A 19,097-nucleotide genomic window follows, 5' to 3' on the forward strand; every position below is an offset into this window, starting at 1 on the left:
GACATCATGATCACGGTGGCAGCGTTATGCTTTGGGGCTGGTTTTCCTCTGCTGGGACTTGTGCTTTAGTCAGGGTGGTAGAAGTTTTAACACAAGAAGACATCTAAAGATAAAGAGCAGTTTTATCTTTTGCTGTAACAAGTTAAAGCATATAATCAACAAAAAAATGACTTCAACATAGAAGATTTGCAATACCCCATCCAGTCAGAGCCCAGACCTGAATCCCACCTGTGTCCTGGAGATGCCCTTTGCAAAGAAAAGTGGGTAAATATTGACCCCACCCCCTCATTCAAATGCACTTTTGCTATATTTCATATCTCCCCTCATTCTTCTTCTTGCTCTGTTGCACCCATTTTTTTTCCCATGTTCGTTTGTCACAGAAGACATTTGGACAACAAATCAAGAAAAATGATTTTTAAAGGACATCTATGAGGTCAGAGGACACAGCAGACCCTGCCTTATTTACACGTGTAGTTTTCCAACTGTCACAGCTCAAAACCTCTCGGGCGACAAGCATTCTGTAAATACACACATTCTTTATAAGACCAGCAGAACAACGTGCACTTCAGCTGATGTTTAATTAAAAAGAATAGAAGGCACGTGTGGGTGGGCTTTTTCAAATTTACTGCCTGATGAAAACCGTTAGCAGTCGTGTATATCTTACGTTCAGTCGTGCTGCCTCTAATATCTGATTTCTTTCTGTACAAGGCTGGATATTTGAGTGGTGTGAAATAAATAAAAGAAACAAGTACAAAAATCCCTACGGCTACTGTAAAGCATACGGAAAAAGTAATGTAGAGAAAGCCATAAAAAATGGATGTAAAAAACGCTCCAACACTGACACACACTGTATTTCTATTTTTTGCTTTATCTACAGAGATGATGAGCGGCAAATTATTGAATCTATAAAAAAAAAAAAACAACAACTACTATGGGCTGTGTTTCCAAACTGGAATTTCTAATCACAATTTCTAACTTCACCCTAGTCTGAGCAGCAGAATTCAAAGAACCAAGTCCTCGTGCTATTTAACGCTTACCCAACTCCATATCAATATTTTTTTCAAAGGCTGCACTTTGCATCGTTCTTTTTTCTGCAATCTTGATCCAATAATTCAATTTTTGCAGGTCCTGAGGGACATTAATGCTCACTAGTGAGGAGTGTGGTGCTGCTTTCATCAGGAATACCTGTTAAAATGAAAGCTTATTTCTGCCACTGGTGGGAAAAAAAACAAACCCTTCTCATAAGAGTTTCAAGGTTAGCGTTCCAAAATTTCAACTTACTTAGAATTCTGAGTTGAACTTTTGAGATAATAACTTAAAATTTCACCTGAACCTTCCCACTCAATCGCAAAAAACATCCTCCCGTATGTTGTAATTCTGATGAAATCTGAACTCCTCATGAAAACAATCCCACGGGAAATATGAAGAAAAGAAAAAAATGACAGCAGTCTGGCATGGCTTAAAATGAAACCGTCTTTATTAAGTAACTTTAATATCAGAAAAATAAAACTCTTAAATTCTCTTTACAGCAAATATATAATATCAGTGCTTTGGCCACAATAACTTAAAAGGCCGTTATAAAATATAGTCTGCTTTTAAACTCCTGACTCAATTTGAAAGAATTTATATGCCATAAGACTCCCCCTACATATACATAACAAAAGTAGTAAAATTAGCAAATACTTTGAACTGTTGGTACAGCTTAACAATATATGTATTTATATAGAGATAATCTAAGATACATTTTAATAGTATACCGTTCTTAATTTGGTGGTGTACAGACATGACAGGCAGCTTGGATCCTTGGCCTTTTTACAGTTGCAGTGTGATGCTTTACATTGGCGGTAAATTATGAAGACATGCTCGTGATGCACATTCCATTTTCCACTAGGTTTAAACGGCAGCTATCAATACTATTATGATCAATACTGTAAACTAATACCTAGACTACAAGCAGACAGCACTGACACTCTCCTGCGTGGAAACATGTCTGTGTTTCCAACTCTTCATTCACCTAATCACTCAGAAAATTAAAGAAAAAAAAAAAAAAAAAGAAAATTTTTTACAAAAATCTTATTGTAAACATTTTAAAGATATATATATTTATGTATATATGAAATGTAACAAAATAAAAATAAGTTCTGTATATTTATCAGTCATTAACAGTAACATTATATAATACATACACAAAAATGTAAATAGATTCATATCGATAAACTGAGGGCCGACAGTGTATTGCATTCCCTCAGAGAGAGAAAGACTAAAAGGAGATCGGCTCATCGTAGAGCTGAGAAAACAACGGGACGGATGGATGACCCAAAGAGGGGGGCAGAAGCGGGACTTGTTTGGTTGCATTTTGTTATGAAAGCTCAATGATCCATGGTCAAGATGATGGATATTAAAAAGAAACGGAGCAAAGCTGTGTAAAAACTCCCAAAATACTGTTTACAGCTGGAATGCTAGAGGGACTGCAATCCAGTGTCCACACACCAGAGAGACAGTATTGACCTAATGTAGTGCGAGCGCAGTCCGAGCTGAACTCGTTCCAGTGCTTCCCCCTTTTAAAAGTGTCCGTGAGCTCATTCAGTCCTGTACTAGTCTAAAGACACAGATATTTAAAGCTAAGATTTGAGATGATTCTCATCCTTTTTGTACCATATCTTTACGTTTCAGAACTATATATGTATATATATATATTTAAAAAATATATATAGATGGAGAAGGTGAGAGGAAAGTCAATAACATGCCTGTCCCGGCCAGTCAATAGTGTGATATGATAATGGGGAAGCTCTGTGCTTAGTAGTGCACAGGACAACAGCAACTGAGCTGGTTAAAGGTGAAGTGTGTACCGTTAAAACATCTCATTAAAGAAAGAACTGAAATGTAATAGGAATAAAAAACTAAAATAAACAGACGGATTATTTCTGTCTACAAGTTTAACCCCAAAGTTAGTTTGAAACCCGAGAAGCTTCACTTATCTAGTGCTTCGTGCTGAGATGAATTTTGCATAGGCCTGGCAGAAGAGACGTGGGATTACAAAAGTGAAGCAACGAGCGGCCTTCATCTCAGTTTTGCATCCCATTGGAATCATTTTCCTGACTTCCTACCGAAAAGCTGTGAAGAGACAGCCACGGGGTGGAGCCGTCCAAACGAGTCGACATTCAAGTGAAAGAGAAGGATATTACTGAGATATCTACAAAAAGAAAAAAGAAAAGAATCAGTAGCCTGCCTGTACAGTACAGGGATTTGTTCCAGATCACAGCTGTCTTCATAGTTTCAGAAAAATCTCTTTTTTGCTCCCAGGTGAGATTTAAGTAAGAGTAAATACTTTAACAACAGGGAGGAGGAATGTTTCCAAAGGTACAAGCTGTGCATATCTGTTTTTGGCTGAAAAACAGTACTTTGTTTCCATACGAGGTCGTAACGGACATATAAATTAGAAGTAAATAAACTGAGGTGGGGGTGGGGAAATGTGACAACAGAAATGGACAAAATAAGAAAGTTTGGTGCCAAAAAATATGAAAGCAAAGCTCGATATCAGCTTGGGAAAATAGGAAGCGAAAGAAAGCGTCCTCGTGAGGCAAGATTTGTTCCAGCGAGGAGCGTCTTGGGAGACTGAACCTCGACAAATATATTAAGACTTCGGTCTGTCAGCTTGTGTTCTTTTGAGCCCGAAAATCTGGATCTGAAGATAGTGTTGTGAATTAATTACTGGCTTCCCAAAAAAAGGCCACAAGTTTGTTTAAAGACAGAGCAACGCCATGTGTCCGCTGAACCGGTTTACTTCTGTTTACACTCAGAGTGGAATTAGGCACAAGTTTACCGTAAACAGTTTGTAAGTATAAGTGGAAAGCAACGTGGCGATACTGAAGCGGTATCTCGACCCCAAAAGTAATAAAAAAGTTACTCACTTGTCGGTGTTATTCTGGGAAAAGAATAAAGAAATGAGGCAACGAGAGATTGCCGTTGGAGTGCGACAACTTTCAAATTGTAGTTAATAAAGTCAAAACACGCCGCGGGTGTGTGTCCGTGTGTGTTACACTGTTATTATATTAGCAGTACTCAAAACCTCTCATTCAAGTCTTACTGAATGTAAACATCCTTTTTAAAGACGCGCAGGTGTGCGCCGGTAGCCTGATGATATTTGCACCAATCATCTGGGAAACATGAATTCTGAAAAGACGACCTACGCTGTATCAGATTTACTGCATTAACTTGGTTTTTTTGTTTGTTTGTTTTTAAGTAACAAGAAGAACACTATTTTTCCTTAATAGTGTAGTTATACAGTCACATGTGGAACTCATGGAAACTCATTTGCCTCTACTTTTTTTTTTTTTTTTTTTACTTAAAATAAAGGCAAAGGGTCTTGGCCATAATTCAATGTATTAAAAAAAAAAAACCTTTTGAGATGTAGACAAAAAAGGCCAATAGAATTCAAACTCAATTTAAAACAAATAAAATTATAGGTAGGTACAAAAAATAACAATAACTAAAGATTTTAAGGACAAAAAAGAAAATATGAATCAAAAAATATATCTATCCCAACCCCACCCTCCCCCCAATGCTACATAGAGGGTTTCGAACCCTCTCGTTGATCAATCAAGGAAGAAGACTTCACAATACCAGGCACGTGAACGGGCTCAGCACCCTAACCTCGGCCCTAAATCAACATCATTCCTTATTCACCTACTCTGCTTCACCAGCTTAAAGGAAGCCAGATGAGAATTACACTTAGACACTGACCTGGGGTCAGTTTTGTATTTCCCTCCCCTACACACACGTCATGAACCAAAAGTGTTGGGCAGGCTGATCTCTAATCAGTTATAAAGGAAATTAAGGGTAAAAAAAGAGAAGAAGAAGAAAATCACATATTGCGAAGCTGAATGGCCTGGGTGGCTGGGGACAGACACTCAGGGCACACAGCATCTGGACCCTGGCATATCTGGGTGGCACAATTTAGACAGAAGAGGTTATGGCCGCAAGGAACCAAGGCGGCGATCGCCTGGTTATTCATACACTGGACGCACAAATCCTGTCCCCTCCCTGTTGATCCGAGCCCCAGTCGATAGGCGAGTGAGGATTCGGGAGGGGAGGAAGAGGAGGCGGTGCTTTCACTTGAGGAGGAGAAGGCTGAGCTGTAAGAGGGGAACCTGTGGGCGTCGAGAGCCCCGGCCGAGCCAAACGGTCCCCGGTGAACACGCTGGGCCTGAGGATGCTCCAGGGCATCGGTCCCAGAGAAGGTTGGCGAGAGCCGGGGTGTCCCAGGCTGGCTTGTCTGGAGACATCATAGGTGTTGAAGATTAGATAAATGGACACCATCAAAAAGTTTATGTTAAAATTGAGCTATGCGGGCAAATAAGTTCGTGAGAAACAACATATTAACTTAGGTTACCAAGTTTTATATCCACCATCATTTTTAAAGAGATTTCTAATGTTATAACAAAATCCTTATAAATGCACATCTGTGATAAATCACAGTTCTGAGCCTGCAATTTGCATATCAAACTCCCCCTGCACGCTGCTGACCATAAAAAGACTAAAATAAAACTGCACAGGAGGCCATAAAACTGCAGTTGTTAAATTTCTCTTACCTGAGACTGAAGAGCATCAAAGGCCTGGAGGGGCTGGTGGTCCACAAAGGGGCTCCAGATATGTGGCTGTGCAGTAGGGTGTGACGAATGGGCAGTGGAAATGGTTAATGGGTCAAATCCTGAGGAGGAGCCTCCACCTCCCAGCCCAACCAGCTCCTCAGACCCCACGGGAAGAAGGCCCTCGCCAAACCAGAAACTTGCACTGCCGCCATTGCTGTTGTTAGCGTTGGCATTAAACGGGCCGGTCGGGCTGACGTCTGCCAGTCGGTTGACGTTCCCGCTGCTATAAAAAGAATCGGCTGAGCTGGTGCCGCTGCCCAGGGAGCTGGAGCTGTCGTTGCGGTAGTTGGAAGACATCCTGGTGCCATTGTTGATATTGCTATTGACTCGCTGAGTACCGCTGATGTTTAGTGGCAGCAAGCCACCGCCGCCTGGTGATGATGCACCTGCCTGAAGCCATCCGGCCTCTCCCAAACCAGCCGATGTCTCAAAGCTGACATCTGTCCCGTTGAACTGAAAGTCATTGTTGTCTACACCTGGAGCCTCGATGCCCCCGCAGGTTCCGGTGCGGAGGGCGATATGGGCCTCTATCTCCTCCCTCGCCCGGTCCACGTTTTCTGGCATGCCCGTAACCTCGAACACTGGCTCTTTGTCCCGGCTCGGCGTCACAATGTAGGTGTGGGTCTGCTGCTGAATGCGTTTTATGGTTGCTCCTGAAAGATATGACCAGACCAGCTCTTTCACTCAAAACATGAGAGACACATGTTGAGTACAAAGACTCAATCAGCATTCTGCTCACTTTGCAACATGACTGTTCGTTATAGTTTGAAGTGGATATAATATATTCATTTTCACCCTCCTTTCCCCTTAATTTCACTCTTCCGAATAAAAACAAAGAGTCTGAATATGAGGTGGGAGGGGCTTAGGTCCTCATAGTCAGAGCAGTGAGATTGCTGTATTGGGGATATACCCCTCGCCCCTTTGACGTCACACAGATACAAGAGTAGAAAAAAAGTGCTTGAACAAAAGTGTCACCTAACCTTAACCTCAGAAACTTTGTCCATGTTTAATATGAGCAGCCACCAATATAAAGCAAACAAATGGCACATGGATGCTTAATTTTTAGTAGCTGGTGGTACAAATCTCATAAATCAAATAATAGTCCATCAAAATCTCAGACTGCAACACTAACAGCTCTGTGTACTTGTTTGTCTTTTAACAACTGCAGCTTGACAATCTGACAAAATAGGCCAAGCTGAGTCACACAGAACCTGCAGTCACAGCTCAAGATTTTAGTCACAACGACAGTAGGGCTGGGCTATGTCATACCGTTCACGATAATACCGGTGTAATTTTGGGCAACGATAGGAAAATGAAGTATCGCGATAGAATATGGGTAAAACGCGCATGCGCAGTGCCTATGTTTACATACGCACATGGCGGCGACGCAGAATGAGAAGAGCGAAAGTGGATCGTTAAATGAAACGGATGAACCAGAATTGGTTTGTAAAAATGCTGCGACTTCAGTGGTGTGGCACTGGTTTGGCTTTCGTCCGTCAGATACACAACAAAGCACTATTTTTGGTAGAGCATGCTAGCGGGCCGTCGTTATTACCGTGTTGTTTGGAAAATACGGCACACTTAAAATCCATTCTTTGATTTTTCTGAAAATCGACAGTGCCCCTTGTAATCCCGTGTGCCTTATGTATGAATTCTGGTTGTATTTACTGACCTCGACGCTCAAAAAGCTGTCAAATGTTTTAGTACAACTTTGCTAAGCTACGAACCCGCACCGCTTGATGGATTGTCGGAGCATTACGGCTGTCGTAGGCAGGAGCCTCGCGGAGTGATACGTACTGCGCTTCAACATAATATTACCGTATTGTGTGTGTAGAACCTCTTTTTAAGTTTTGTGGATATTATACATGGTTATGCTGAGGATATGTCGGCCAATTTCCACTGGAAATGCCTTTTGGTTAAACTGTCAGCAAGGAATTTGCACTGTTACGTTTTTATATAACTTTAATGCACATAAAAAAAACAGCTGCTTGTTTAAGTGAAAATACATTGATGGTGTTTTTTGCACTAATAAAGTTGTGGAGTTGTAAAGTATTTTGTCTAGTGTCAATTATATCGTCAATTATATCGTTATCGCAAATTTTCAAATGTATATCGTGATAAATATTTTTGGTCATATCGCCCTGCTCTAAACGACAGTATTGTGCATTTACGGCAGTTACACTTGTTTCTTGTTTTTTTATAGATTTTATTTTTTTGGACAGGACAGGAGAGAAGCTTGGAGAAAGACATAACTCAAAAGCGGGCCTCAGCATTAACCTTACAGCATATGCATCACCGTTGCTCAACCCAGTGAGTCAAACCAGAGCCCCACACTCAGATCTATTTAATCATTGTGTGTGTTGCTTTGAAAATGGAAACAGCACAGCTGTGCAGTAATTACAGTGCTCAACTACAGGCTGGCCTACTGACTCATCTGGCTGAAATCCACACCACCTGACCAAAACACTGAATTCAGATCCAGTGTGGAAACCTTATCAAATGTCAATACTGTGTTTTTAACCGAGAACAATATCCTAGAGTGCATTTTGATGCTTGTAAATACTCCACAGCACACCTCTCGACTCTGTGTTTGTGTGACGCAGTGTTTCATCCTAAATTTTCAACTCCAGTGACTTTTTTTGACACGTCACCACTTCCTCTACAGGTATTATCGCAAGATTGGTTGGTTTAACAAACAAAAAAACAGCCCATGCTATTTGACACACAGCTGGTAATGTCAACAGGGCAAAGAGTTAAAGACAGTGAGCAAATCATAATCAGCCTCAGGGCTTTTTCCACACACAGGTGCTAATGTGTACAAAGACTAGCTGAGAGCGACAGGGAATCTTCTGGACTTGAGCTGATGCAAGATGCAGAGGCTTTTAGAAATACAGGATATCCATTAGACAACACAGAAACAGAAAGCTGTTAGATGTGGGGCCTGATAGCAGAGCTACACAACTGAACAGTCCCATAGTGTCTTACCTATATCATCCAAAAAACACTCATGAAATTTGTTTTTCTGACTCTTTTTGTCCTAAATTGTATGTTTCACACCTTTCCTACCATCTATGCTAAAACAACATATAATTAAGCTAAAGGGCAATTCTGATTTTTGTTTTAGAGACTTTCTTTAAAACTATGACTTTCAGCAGTTACATACATGCAAACAATACAAATTAAATACCCACCTTTAGGACCCACAACCAACCCAACAACACGATATGGTACCCGCACCTGTACAGTTAAAACGATAAAGGTTAGCTATACACACTTTAAAATACAAAACACAACAGAGAGCCTTATTTATACAATAATTTTGCCTAGATACTGACACTAATAACACAGAGTCATCCTAACGGTTGTTCTCAACCCCTGAATGACTTCTTTTTTTTTTTTTTCATTTAAAGTCAAGCTTGCTGACCTGAATGGTAGTCCGTCCAGGTAAAGCCGGAGTCCCGAGGCTGGCTCCTGCAGTAAGAGGGCCCGTCCTGTTCCGAGAGGCTCTGATAAGGGAAAAGTGCTCAGCCGCAGACATGATCTCCCTTTTAGCCATGGCCACATCTTCTTTACGCCCCGTCACAACAAAGACTGGCTGTTCCCCCCTCACTGGTGTCTTAATGTAGGTATTGGTCTTGGCTCGAAGTGCCTTGATCTTACAGCCTGTCACATGGGCAAGTTAAAAAGCACATAAGGGGACCACATTAACCTCCACAGATTCAACATTGAACTCTTGAAACTCTGCATCTCCTAATAAACAAATGAACTAATAAAAGATCATGACACAAGCACTACAGCACAGGTCTCCAGTCATTAATGCCACATAAAAGTTGCATAGCTTATAAATTAAATATTCCATTCAGCAGTGGTTGAGAGTCCAGCATCATTACCAGAGCCATTTCCTGTTGTTGTCAACACCGCAGTCTGTGCACCATCCCCCAACTTACTCTCAAACATAATCACACTGCCCCACTAACCGAGTCCAGGCATCTATGTAAAATTTAGATAAAACAAAGACCACATATACGGGTCTAAGAACAGCGAGGGGATGTTTAGCTGAAATCATATCGGTTATGTCACGGAGCTAACTATAACCTGCAGCTGATGTGGCAAAAGAATGGTGCCCTCTCCTCCGAGACAAAGCCCAGGCTGGTTTAGCTCAGCAAAGCACGGCTACGGGGAGGCTCACTGACAGCATACCCGTGATATAGGCGAGCTACTGCACCGAAGCCACAGAGTGGGTTCCGGAGACCAATAAAACTTTAGCTGTAAACTTTTTTCAGGGCGTTGGGCGAGGGTGTTGTTGTTGACCCAGTTTGAAGGGGGAGGAATGCTAAGCTAGTAGCTGACTATGCCACTTTTCTTCGCGACGATTTTTTTAAAAAGCTATAACTTAGTTTTATCTCGTTGCTTTTCTGTTCCACGCCTTTAATTAATTAGAAGATAAACTCGCGATTCTTCAAGTTTCTTTATTTTGTCCCTTAATTCGGTCCTGCCTAACTCTCCCCACAAAGTTTAGTCTAAACTCCGTTAGCACCTTAACGTTAGCTCCACAAGCAGTCAAAAAAAAAGCGACTCACCCTGCCTGCCAACGATCTCCGCGACGTGCTCCGAGCTCGGCACGGCCACACACTCGGTCGTGTTTACGCTCTTACGCCGGTTCAACAGTGATGTCTCGGCCTCTCCGTAATCCGGCTCCCCGAACCCGCCGGACGGTAGCATCGTCATGCTGTTAGCCGGCGGGAGAGCGCCGCCGACCACAGGATCGTCCCGCTCGTCTCCGTTGTATAGCAACACAGTCTCGATGTGCTCCATCCCGGAGCTAGCCGGCCCAGAAAGGAGGTGTTGGTTGCGGTGGTGGGCCTGCGTTAGCAACGAGGAATCGGTTGCAACTAATGGCTCGTCCTCGGCCGCTGCCGTTTTGTTAATTTCGTCTCCCGAGGGCGGACGAGGCAGTGGCAAGGGCTTCAAGTCGAGGACCGTACCGAGGAGGCTGAAATGGGAGACCGAGGAGAGCGGGAGGTGGTGAAAGGGGAGGCTCTCGTCAGCTAGTTCGGGCGTCTGGCTATGAGCGCCGTGCTGCTCGTCAAGGCCCATACCGGCGAAAGCGTGCAGGAGCGGCGGTGGGACCTCGGACTCTCCCTCATCGGCCTCCAGCAAAGACGTACTACTCGGCATGATGCAAGCCTTTTATTGATATTGCCGGTAATCGTTATGAATAATGAATGAAATTTGTTTGATTACAAAAAATAAAAAAGCGACCAGCGCCTGTTCGTTGAAATGTGTGGCTTTGTTTTGTCTTTACGGCGCTCCTCTTCGCTTCTTTATTGAGGTGCATTTACAGCTGGCTTTCGATTATTTGGCGCATTACTGCCCCAAGTGGTATGGAGTGAATATTACAGCGACAAGCCAATCATTTCAACGTTCAGAAAAGGCGGGGGGGGGCGTGAAGGTGAAAGAAGCAAAGCTGTTCCAAAGTTGAATATTTTAATGATGTTCCAGTGTGTCTGATGAAAAAGTCATTTCTTTCTCCACACCTACTTTCTCACACTTTCGTTTAAACTCTAGTCTTTCTTCTTAACCTTTGATTGTTTTTGATACCTTTCATTCGACACCTGCTTCATAATGCATTTGCTTTATTTCCTGCTTAACCATAACTCAACCATAAAATCCATCTGACTGATTTCTGTGGCTTGTTTTGCTTTCACTGCGTACACACTGCATGTTCATGTGAAGCTTGTTTTCAGGGTGAGATGCAATTTCACAACTATCAGGAAGATGCACTCAACGTACATTATGAAGGGCGTTGTGTCATGGGAATATTAGAATGATACAACATCTGTGGGTGTTGGCATGGTCTACACCCCAAAAGTATTAAATGAGTACATGAATATTAGATGTGAGAGAAAGACATTGTGGTGTTTTCAGTGTGCGTTTTGTTGGCATAAAGATTGAGAGATAAATATAAATGCTTATAGGGATGGGATGTAAATGTATAATGAAGGCATGGAGAGTTTTTATTTGCAAGGCAAGAGGATCGATGTAAGTCTGGCTCCTTGCCATCTATAACATCTCTAAGTGGAAAAGTGCAAAGGTTTGAAGACAGCTGTCCTGAACATTTAAAAGGTAAGCCTGCTATGAATAGAATGATATAGTTTTGTTTTTGTTTTTCATTCTTACAATTCACAACAGAAATGCTAATATGTACTCAAGACCAATATTTCTTTTTCATGATTTCAGGGGTTACTTTGCAATGTTCAACTCCAGCAAAAATGTTTTAAAAACAATTTTTTCTATATATTTGTTTTAAACACACAGGGAAAATAGATTATTATCTGGCACGATAACCTTTAAAATCAAGTCTACTACATATTGTGAATGAAAACTATCCACTAATATTTAAGTCAGTCATTCATTTTACACCATACAGAAAGGACCCAAAGTAGAGCTCAAAGTAGTTTGGAAAAGTGGTCTAAACCCATAATGCAACTGAGAAAATGAGCCAAAATATTTTTCTAGTAATAAATGAAATCAAAATTCTCCTTTCAACAACCAAATATACTTCTTCACACATTCATCCACATACAGGTAAATTTTAAAGATTATTTCACCCCCTTACTCCTTATATATTGTGTCATTATATAAAAATAAATGAATATAAAACTTAAGGCACAGTGTAATAACAAAAAAGACAAAAGGAAATAAACAAACAAGACAAATCAAACAAACAAAAAAACATGTTTTGTTGCCAGAGTGTGACACTGTCATAGGGGTTAAATATCCCAAATGTGTTACGAAACATTTAATGTGTCTAATGAAATTTGGTTATAAGTAACATAAATATAACCACCATGCTATACCGATAGGGCTTAAGCAGCATTTCTACTCCATTCAAACTGCCTTCACTTTCATTTTAACCGGCGGCCACGTTGGAGCCCTGGATTCAGGTAATAAAAGGGAAGCTACGCTTTGCTCACACTTACGTGGTTGTGGCCCACGTGATGTTACAATGGCTCCTCCTTTTATGTTTTTCCACCAGTGAGAGCAAGCAAAGGCGGGCTTTTACGGATGACGGCCAATGAGATGTGTCGTTAGTAATACGCGTCTTAGCATTAGTTGCATCCGGGTGAGGACTGGGGTGAGTAGGTAATTCTAAGTAAAACATAATCTAAAATCGTAAATATTTGGATTTATTTTAACTCCTGTTACTACTTATGTCCTAATAAAACAACAACACAGCAACCATTGAAACATATTACAAATCCCGAGCTTCTTTCTTTCTCTAAAATATAAAGATCAGCTAGCTCGCTAGTTAGCTTTAAGCTAGCAGCTAGCCGCTTATATCAGTGTCCGGGTTTTCCTTGTCGGTATTTTCGCCACCTCCGGTGACGGTTTTAGTTTTAAATCTGTTGTTTTTACAGTTTTTTTCTTAGAAGCTGTCGGCTCTCAGTCTTCAGGATGCACGGATCGCTTCGGGTGTTGCTTCAGGTGCTCTGGGCCCAACTGCTTTGTGGGTGGGTGCTCGGCTCCGAGCTAACTTTTGAGCTGCCAGACAACGCTAAACAGTGTTTCTACGAAGACATCATCATGGGCACCAAATGCACCCTGGAGTTCCAGGTGCGTGTCTGTTCTTTCGATCCCTCCCATCCATGCGAATCATCCTTGTCGTTTTTCCCCCCAAATTAAATCGAGTATAGATTGTCCCCTTGAAATCTGTATCAGGCGTCAAAGATGAAAACCCAGGGACATGAACAGCTTCATGTGCATGTCTGATAAACACTAGAAATGTAAACCAACTCAGTTACTGTACTTCTACCTGAAAGATCTTCAGGTAAATATTTAAATTTAATAAGAGGTGTCCAGGTAGCAGCAGGCCGAGTTATAAGTAATAAATACTATTAAATGATCTTATTCATTATCTGTGACATGTGCCTTAAACATTTCACTAGAACTACACACACACACACACACACACACACACACACACACACATACATGCAGGGTGTATAACAAACACAAGAAGTGGCTGATATTGAAAGATTCTACCAATGGCTGGTTAAAGCTTGACAGGGTAGACGGCACAGAAACACTACTCATGGTAGCAAAAGATCCTTAGAGGTCGAGGTCTATCATACAGGCTGTGGAAAGATACCCCAGAGATAATCCAGCACATAACAGCAGGGTGCAAGATGCTAGCAGGCAGGGCATACATTGAACACCATAACCAAGTGTGTGGCATCGTATACAGGAACATCTGTGACGAGTATGGTCTGGAAATCCAGAGGTCAAAATGGGATACACCCCAAAGGTGATTGAGAGTAACCTAAGCTAACATCCAGTGAGACCTCCAGATGCAGACGAACAAACTGGTGATGGTTAACCAATCAAATATAATGTCCACATGGTGGACCATCAGAGGAAGAAGGCCACGGTGATGGATGTAGCTATACCAAGTGAATCAAGAAGAAGGAATACAAGAAGCTTGAGAAATACCAAGGGCTAAAGAGCCCACAGGGCGAGTGGGGAATTATTGTACAAGTATGCATTAGGATCATAGTGTTGTGTTATTTTTAAAAGTGCAATAATCACATACTGGTGCCTCAAGTGTATTTGCCAAAAAAGAGAGAGTGCAATAAATGAAGATTAATCTGGGTGATTGTTTTTATTTTTTAATTGTGTGCATAATTAGCCTGTAATAACAATCTGATGATATATAACTTTTCACTGTCCACTTTCTGCTGTAACAAAACAAATTTCCCACGTGTGGGACTAATAAAGGTTGTCTTATCTTATGTTGGGGCAGTTGTTTTAAACTCTGTTTCTACACTGTGTTCAGATTCATTTGCACTGACACTGAAAACATGTTTAGGACTCAGACATGAAATTGATAAAGAATCTGACCTGTAAGCAAAAACGCTATCCATATATATTTTTAAAAACACTTTGTCAGTATCCATCCTACCCCTCCTTGGCTTTGTTACTCATTCCTTCTGTGCTTTCGATTCCCAGGTGGTGACCGGTGGTCATTACGATGTGGACTGCCGTTTGGAGGACCCAGATGGCACAACACTCTATAAGGAGATGAAGAAGCAATATGACAGCTTTACCTTCACAGCAGCCAAGAACGGCACCTACAAATTCTGCTTCAGCAATGAGTTCTCCACCTTCACCCATAAGACAGTTTACTTTGACTTCCAGGTTGGCGATGACCCTCCACTTTTCCCCAACGAGAACAGAGTCACTGCTCTTACTCAGGTAAACTGTGAGGATGCACACATAAACCTGTTAACTGCCTGTTTCTCTCACTGATGTTTCCTTCATTGTATTTGTTAGGGCGAAATAACCTAAACGGTTACCCTGTCTTCATCCTGGTTGCACAAATGAACCAACACAGTTTCTTTAAATTAAAAGCAAATAAATCCTGGTGATAAATAACCCCCAAAAAGCAGAGCAGCCACCGAGTTTTTTTTAAAAATTTTATTCAGATAGAAAGGGTCACCAGACAAGCTTTGTCTGTAAATGAAATCTCAGTACTGTGGCTACTCTCACAAGATAATATCAACTAAAAGAAGGCTGAAATTTGATGATGTAGCAAGACAGTGATCCTAACCAGTGATCTACCAAAGAACGATTTTAAACAAACAAAAAAAAAAGAGGTTTGGAGAGACCCAGACAAACCCAGAAAATGACCATTTGAACTTTGTGCAATTACTTCAGGGAAGCTGATTACATCCTAAAAATATGGCTGAGCTGGAGTCATTCTTTTTAGAATAATGGGGGGAAAATTCCTGCTAAATGTTGCAGATGTTAGTCCCCTCCTTCTGGAAATGTCTGACCTTATCACCTTTTTGTGTTTCATTAGATTAAGTAAATGATGGTTGTCTTTATCAGGCACAAAACTAAAGACAGAAAAAGACAGCAAGATGTGGGATGTTCAAATACTGAAATATATGTCTGTTCAGACAGACTAGAAAAAGCACAAAATATCATCTGCCTACTGTAATATTAGCTAAGGAAATATAATTAAAAAGCACTGCCACAACCACTGTTGCCAAAAGAATACCAATGATATAAATACAAGCACCACCCCTCCCTTAAATGACAGACTCATATTTGTCAGCCGTGCAGATTTAATGTTCCTGGTGGATGAATTTAGTAAATATTTTCAGCCATCTTCCAAAAATCTAAAATCAGTTTTGTTTTCCAATGTTCACCATTTACAGATGGAGTCAGCCTGCGTGTCCATCCATGAGGCTCTGAAGTCGGTGATCGACTATCAGACACACTTTCGCCTCCGTGAGGCCCAGGGACGCAGTCGCGCCGAGGACCTCAATACCCGCGTCGCTTTCTGGTCCATTGGAGAAGCCATTATCCTTCTGGTGGTCAGCATCAGCCAGGTGGTCTTGCTGCGAAGCTTCTTCTCTGACAAGAAGACCACGACAACACGTGTGGGCTCATAACAGCCTCTGAGATCTGACTCATCACTTCCTTTGTCTGTTCTTGAGCTTGTGTGCATGGAGTGCATAGGAACAGCCGCGCTGATCTGTAATTGAATCATATCAAGCGGCCAGGTCGTACAATCTGACGCGGCCTCTTAAATCAGTACAGCTGTTCTTACAACTTTATGCAAATTAGTCTTGAGGAGAAAAAATAGTTGTGGGTTAAAAGTGTTTTTGAGGATTAAAAAAAAAAAAACAGGAGGAAGACTTGATTGTGTTGCTTGTAACTATCTGTATTTGAAGCAGTTCAAGCACCGGCCATATAGCTAAAAAAAAAAAACTTTAAGTCATTTGAATATTTGAAATGATTTCTAAATGTGTTCTTATTTTAAATGTGTCCTTTTCTAACCCCTGTCTTCATGATCTGTTCCAATTTTCATCCCAAACTGCTCTGAAATTAGCACCAAGTGGATACTGGGACTAAATGTAGTCATATTATAAGGATACTGCAGATATTTGTCTTTATCTGCACTAGCTCTCAAAAGCCACACTCTCAGTGCGAAGGTTGAATTTGTTTATGAAAAATCTGTTGCATTTTTTTCCTGTGTTACTAAAACTCACTTTATTAAGTGAGAAATGGTAGATGTTGTGTTTTTTGTTTTGATCAGCTTTGCCATTTTAGATAGTAGTTAGAAAGGAGTTTGCTGTGCTCTGCAGAGAGTAAGCAGTCCTTTAACCCAATATTAGTTTGACACCCTTTGTTCATAAGGTGGTTGTTGGGTTGAAGGATTGAATTAAAATGCAGAAGGTATACCACGAGTGACTGCAAACCTAATTCCTTAAAGAAAATCTCTATAAATTAAAGTAAGTTTTTGCTTTGTTTCCATTTGCTCTCTTTTACATTGGGGGAAATATTGATCGGTTTAAGTGTGCAACATAAATTCTAACATATGGGATGTAGGGTTTTTTTGTTGTTGTTTTTTTATTATTACATCTGTGTGACTCTGTGGCAGACAAAAAAGAAATGACTCATTCTTGTATTTAAAACCGCATCGTTTTGTCTGTTAAGTGGCAATCCCAGCTGTTAGAGGTGCACCAGTTCCTTAAGTCACTGTCTTTCTTTGAGCCGACGCTGTCCATTTGGTTTTGTACAACAATATTGTAACATTTGTGTGGTTGGAAGAATTGTTGCTTGAATAGAAGATAATTCAAGTGAATACGAGTTATAATTTGATGTTTCAAAACTCTCATCTCACCCTTTTTTGACATTTATTTAGCAGTGCAGAAAGAAATCTTAAACATGCATGTTTATTTTTAGGGGTTTCACTACAAATTTCGGTGAGCAGTTTTTTTGTACTAGTGTAGGTCACATGCAATGGTTTATGGGCTTAGTTCACCTGGGTGGTTTGACTTTCAGGCAGGAATCACGTGGATCTTTATTTGTGGTTTACAAACATCTTACTGTAAATGTATCTCTTTCACATAGACATTGGCTAAAGCACAAGTATAAAGAAGCTGTTTTAACCTACATAATTTTACTATACACAGCTATATGAAAAGAGATGAGAACAGATCGAAAGCTAAAAGATTGTTATATGTTAAACCTTTTCAGTCAGGGATGGGAAAAGAAAAAAAAATTCAGTGTACAAATATTATTATCCTGCTGAAAGAAGCCAAAAAAGCTTGTTTCATTTTATTGTCCAGGTTTATAGGAGTGTCCTACTTGGGATAGAAGTGATTAACCTCTTAAGCCCCAAGCCTACCTGATCTCCTGCCTTTTGCCCCTGTATCAGGGGGCGTTGGGGCTTAAGAGGTTAAAAACAACAAAAACTTCAAGAACAATCAATTTGATCTGTTATTCTCTCTCCAGAGGTCGCCATGTTTTATGTGGTGCAATTTTGGCATTTCCATTTGCACAGGTGTAGCTCCGAGGCATTGTGGGAAGTTGTTAAGTTATTGTGGGATGGGTGAATAAACTTTTTGTTTAAATGTTAAATTCTGCACTTATTTAGTCACCATTAATTAATAAACAGTGTGCACTGAGGTGTTGGGTTTCTAGAGAACACCATCTGCTCATGCTTCTTTTATCCTGAGGGGGGTGATATTGTCAAGGCCATCACAATTTTCTAAAGCATGTTCATGGTTTCCTTTAGGTCAGGGGTGTCAAGACTCAGTTTATTTCCTTTGTCACATGCAGTCTTATTCTTTATTTAATTATTTTTCTCATTTAAAAAATAAATTTACACACAGCTCGATCTTTAGGAAGTGTGTAGAATGTTGTGTAGAAAAACTCATAAACCTGCATTTTATTCACAGTAGAATGTGGAAAAGCCCTAGATGAGGACCCGTGGTAGACTCAGGACACGCTGGAGAGATGATGTCTCTTGGCTGGTCTGAGAGCGCCCCTGTGTTCCCTCGGATGAGCTGGAGTAAGTGGCTGGGGAGGGGAGGTCTTGGCATCTCTGCCGAAACTGCTGTCCGCATGGCCCAGACCTGGCTAAGCAATAGAAGATGGATGGATGGATGGATCCTGCACATCACTTTCAGGGAAGGTCTAGCATATTTCAGTAAGACGAGACTAAATCATATAATGCCGCTATTAAAACAGAGTGGCATCATAGTAGAAAAGTCCAGGTGCTGAACTGCCAAGCATGCAATCCAGACCTTTTTCCAACTGAAAACATTTTGCAGCTAAATGAATAAATATGAAAAAGCAGACCCACCCAGAACTGTTGAGCATCTAGAATCAGACATGAATGGGACTTTTACAGAGGTCATTTCCCAGAAGTCCAACACCTGGTCTCATAAGTTCACAGATATTTACAGATTGTCAAAGAAGAGTGGATGCTGTGCAGGGGTAAACACAGCTTGAACACTTGATATGTTTTCTGGGTTCTGTTATTATAAACTATAACTATATCCCAAGTTATAGTATTATTTGGTGCATTTGTACTGTTGGCAAACTGATGTACATAATCAAAGTGAGAAAAGTTGAAATAAAAAGGTG

At 40.9% G+C, this 19,097-nt stretch overlaps 2 protein-coding genes across 3 annotated transcripts; one reads left to right on the forward strand and one right to left on the reverse strand.

Moving 5' to 3' along the window:
* Nucleotides 1-1,091: 1,091 nt before the first annotated feature.
* Nucleotides 1,092-10,992, reverse strand: LOC120733463 (RNA-binding protein MEX3B-like). Its single transcript, XM_040031696.1, has 5 exons — nucleotides 10,232-10,992; nucleotides 9,076-9,314; nucleotides 8,843-8,888; nucleotides 5,592-6,304; nucleotides 1,092-5,275 (listed from the first exon to the last, which is right to left on the reverse strand). The coding sequence occupies exons 1-5, from the start codon at nucleotides 10,827-10,829 to the stop codon at nucleotides 4,865-4,867; spliced, it is 2,007 nt and encodes a 668-aa protein (XP_039887630.1). The 5' UTR covers nucleotides 10,830-10,992; the 3' UTR covers nucleotides 1,092-4,864.
* Nucleotides 10,993-12,667: 1,675 nt separating this feature from the next.
* Nucleotides 12,668-18,086, forward strand: tmed7 (transmembrane p24 trafficking protein 7). Of its 2 annotated transcripts, none has more exons than XM_040031701.1 (4): nucleotides 12,668-12,789; nucleotides 13,073-13,268; nucleotides 14,661-14,906; nucleotides 15,875-18,086. In XM_040031701.1, the coding sequence occupies exons 2-4, from the start codon at nucleotides 13,110-13,112 to the stop codon at nucleotides 16,109-16,111; spliced, it is 642 nt and encodes a 213-aa protein (XP_039887635.1). In that variant the 5' UTR covers nucleotides 12,668-12,789; nucleotides 13,073-13,109; the 3' UTR covers nucleotides 16,112-18,086. The 2 variants fall into 2 exon arrangements, with proteins under 2 accessions (XP_039887635.1, XP_039887634.1); XM_040031700.1 differs by having other exon boundaries at nucleotides 12,712-12,797.
* The last annotated feature ends 1,011 nt before the right edge of the window (nucleotides 18,087-19,097 follow it).

This window comes from Simochromis diagramma, unplaced genomic scaffold (genome assembly GCF_900408965.1).
Source record: "Simochromis diagramma unplaced genomic scaffold, fSimDia1.1 OVJJ01000284.1, whole genome shotgun sequence".
NCBI lineage: Eukaryota > Metazoa > Chordata > Actinopteri > Cichliformes > Cichlidae > Simochromis > Simochromis diagramma.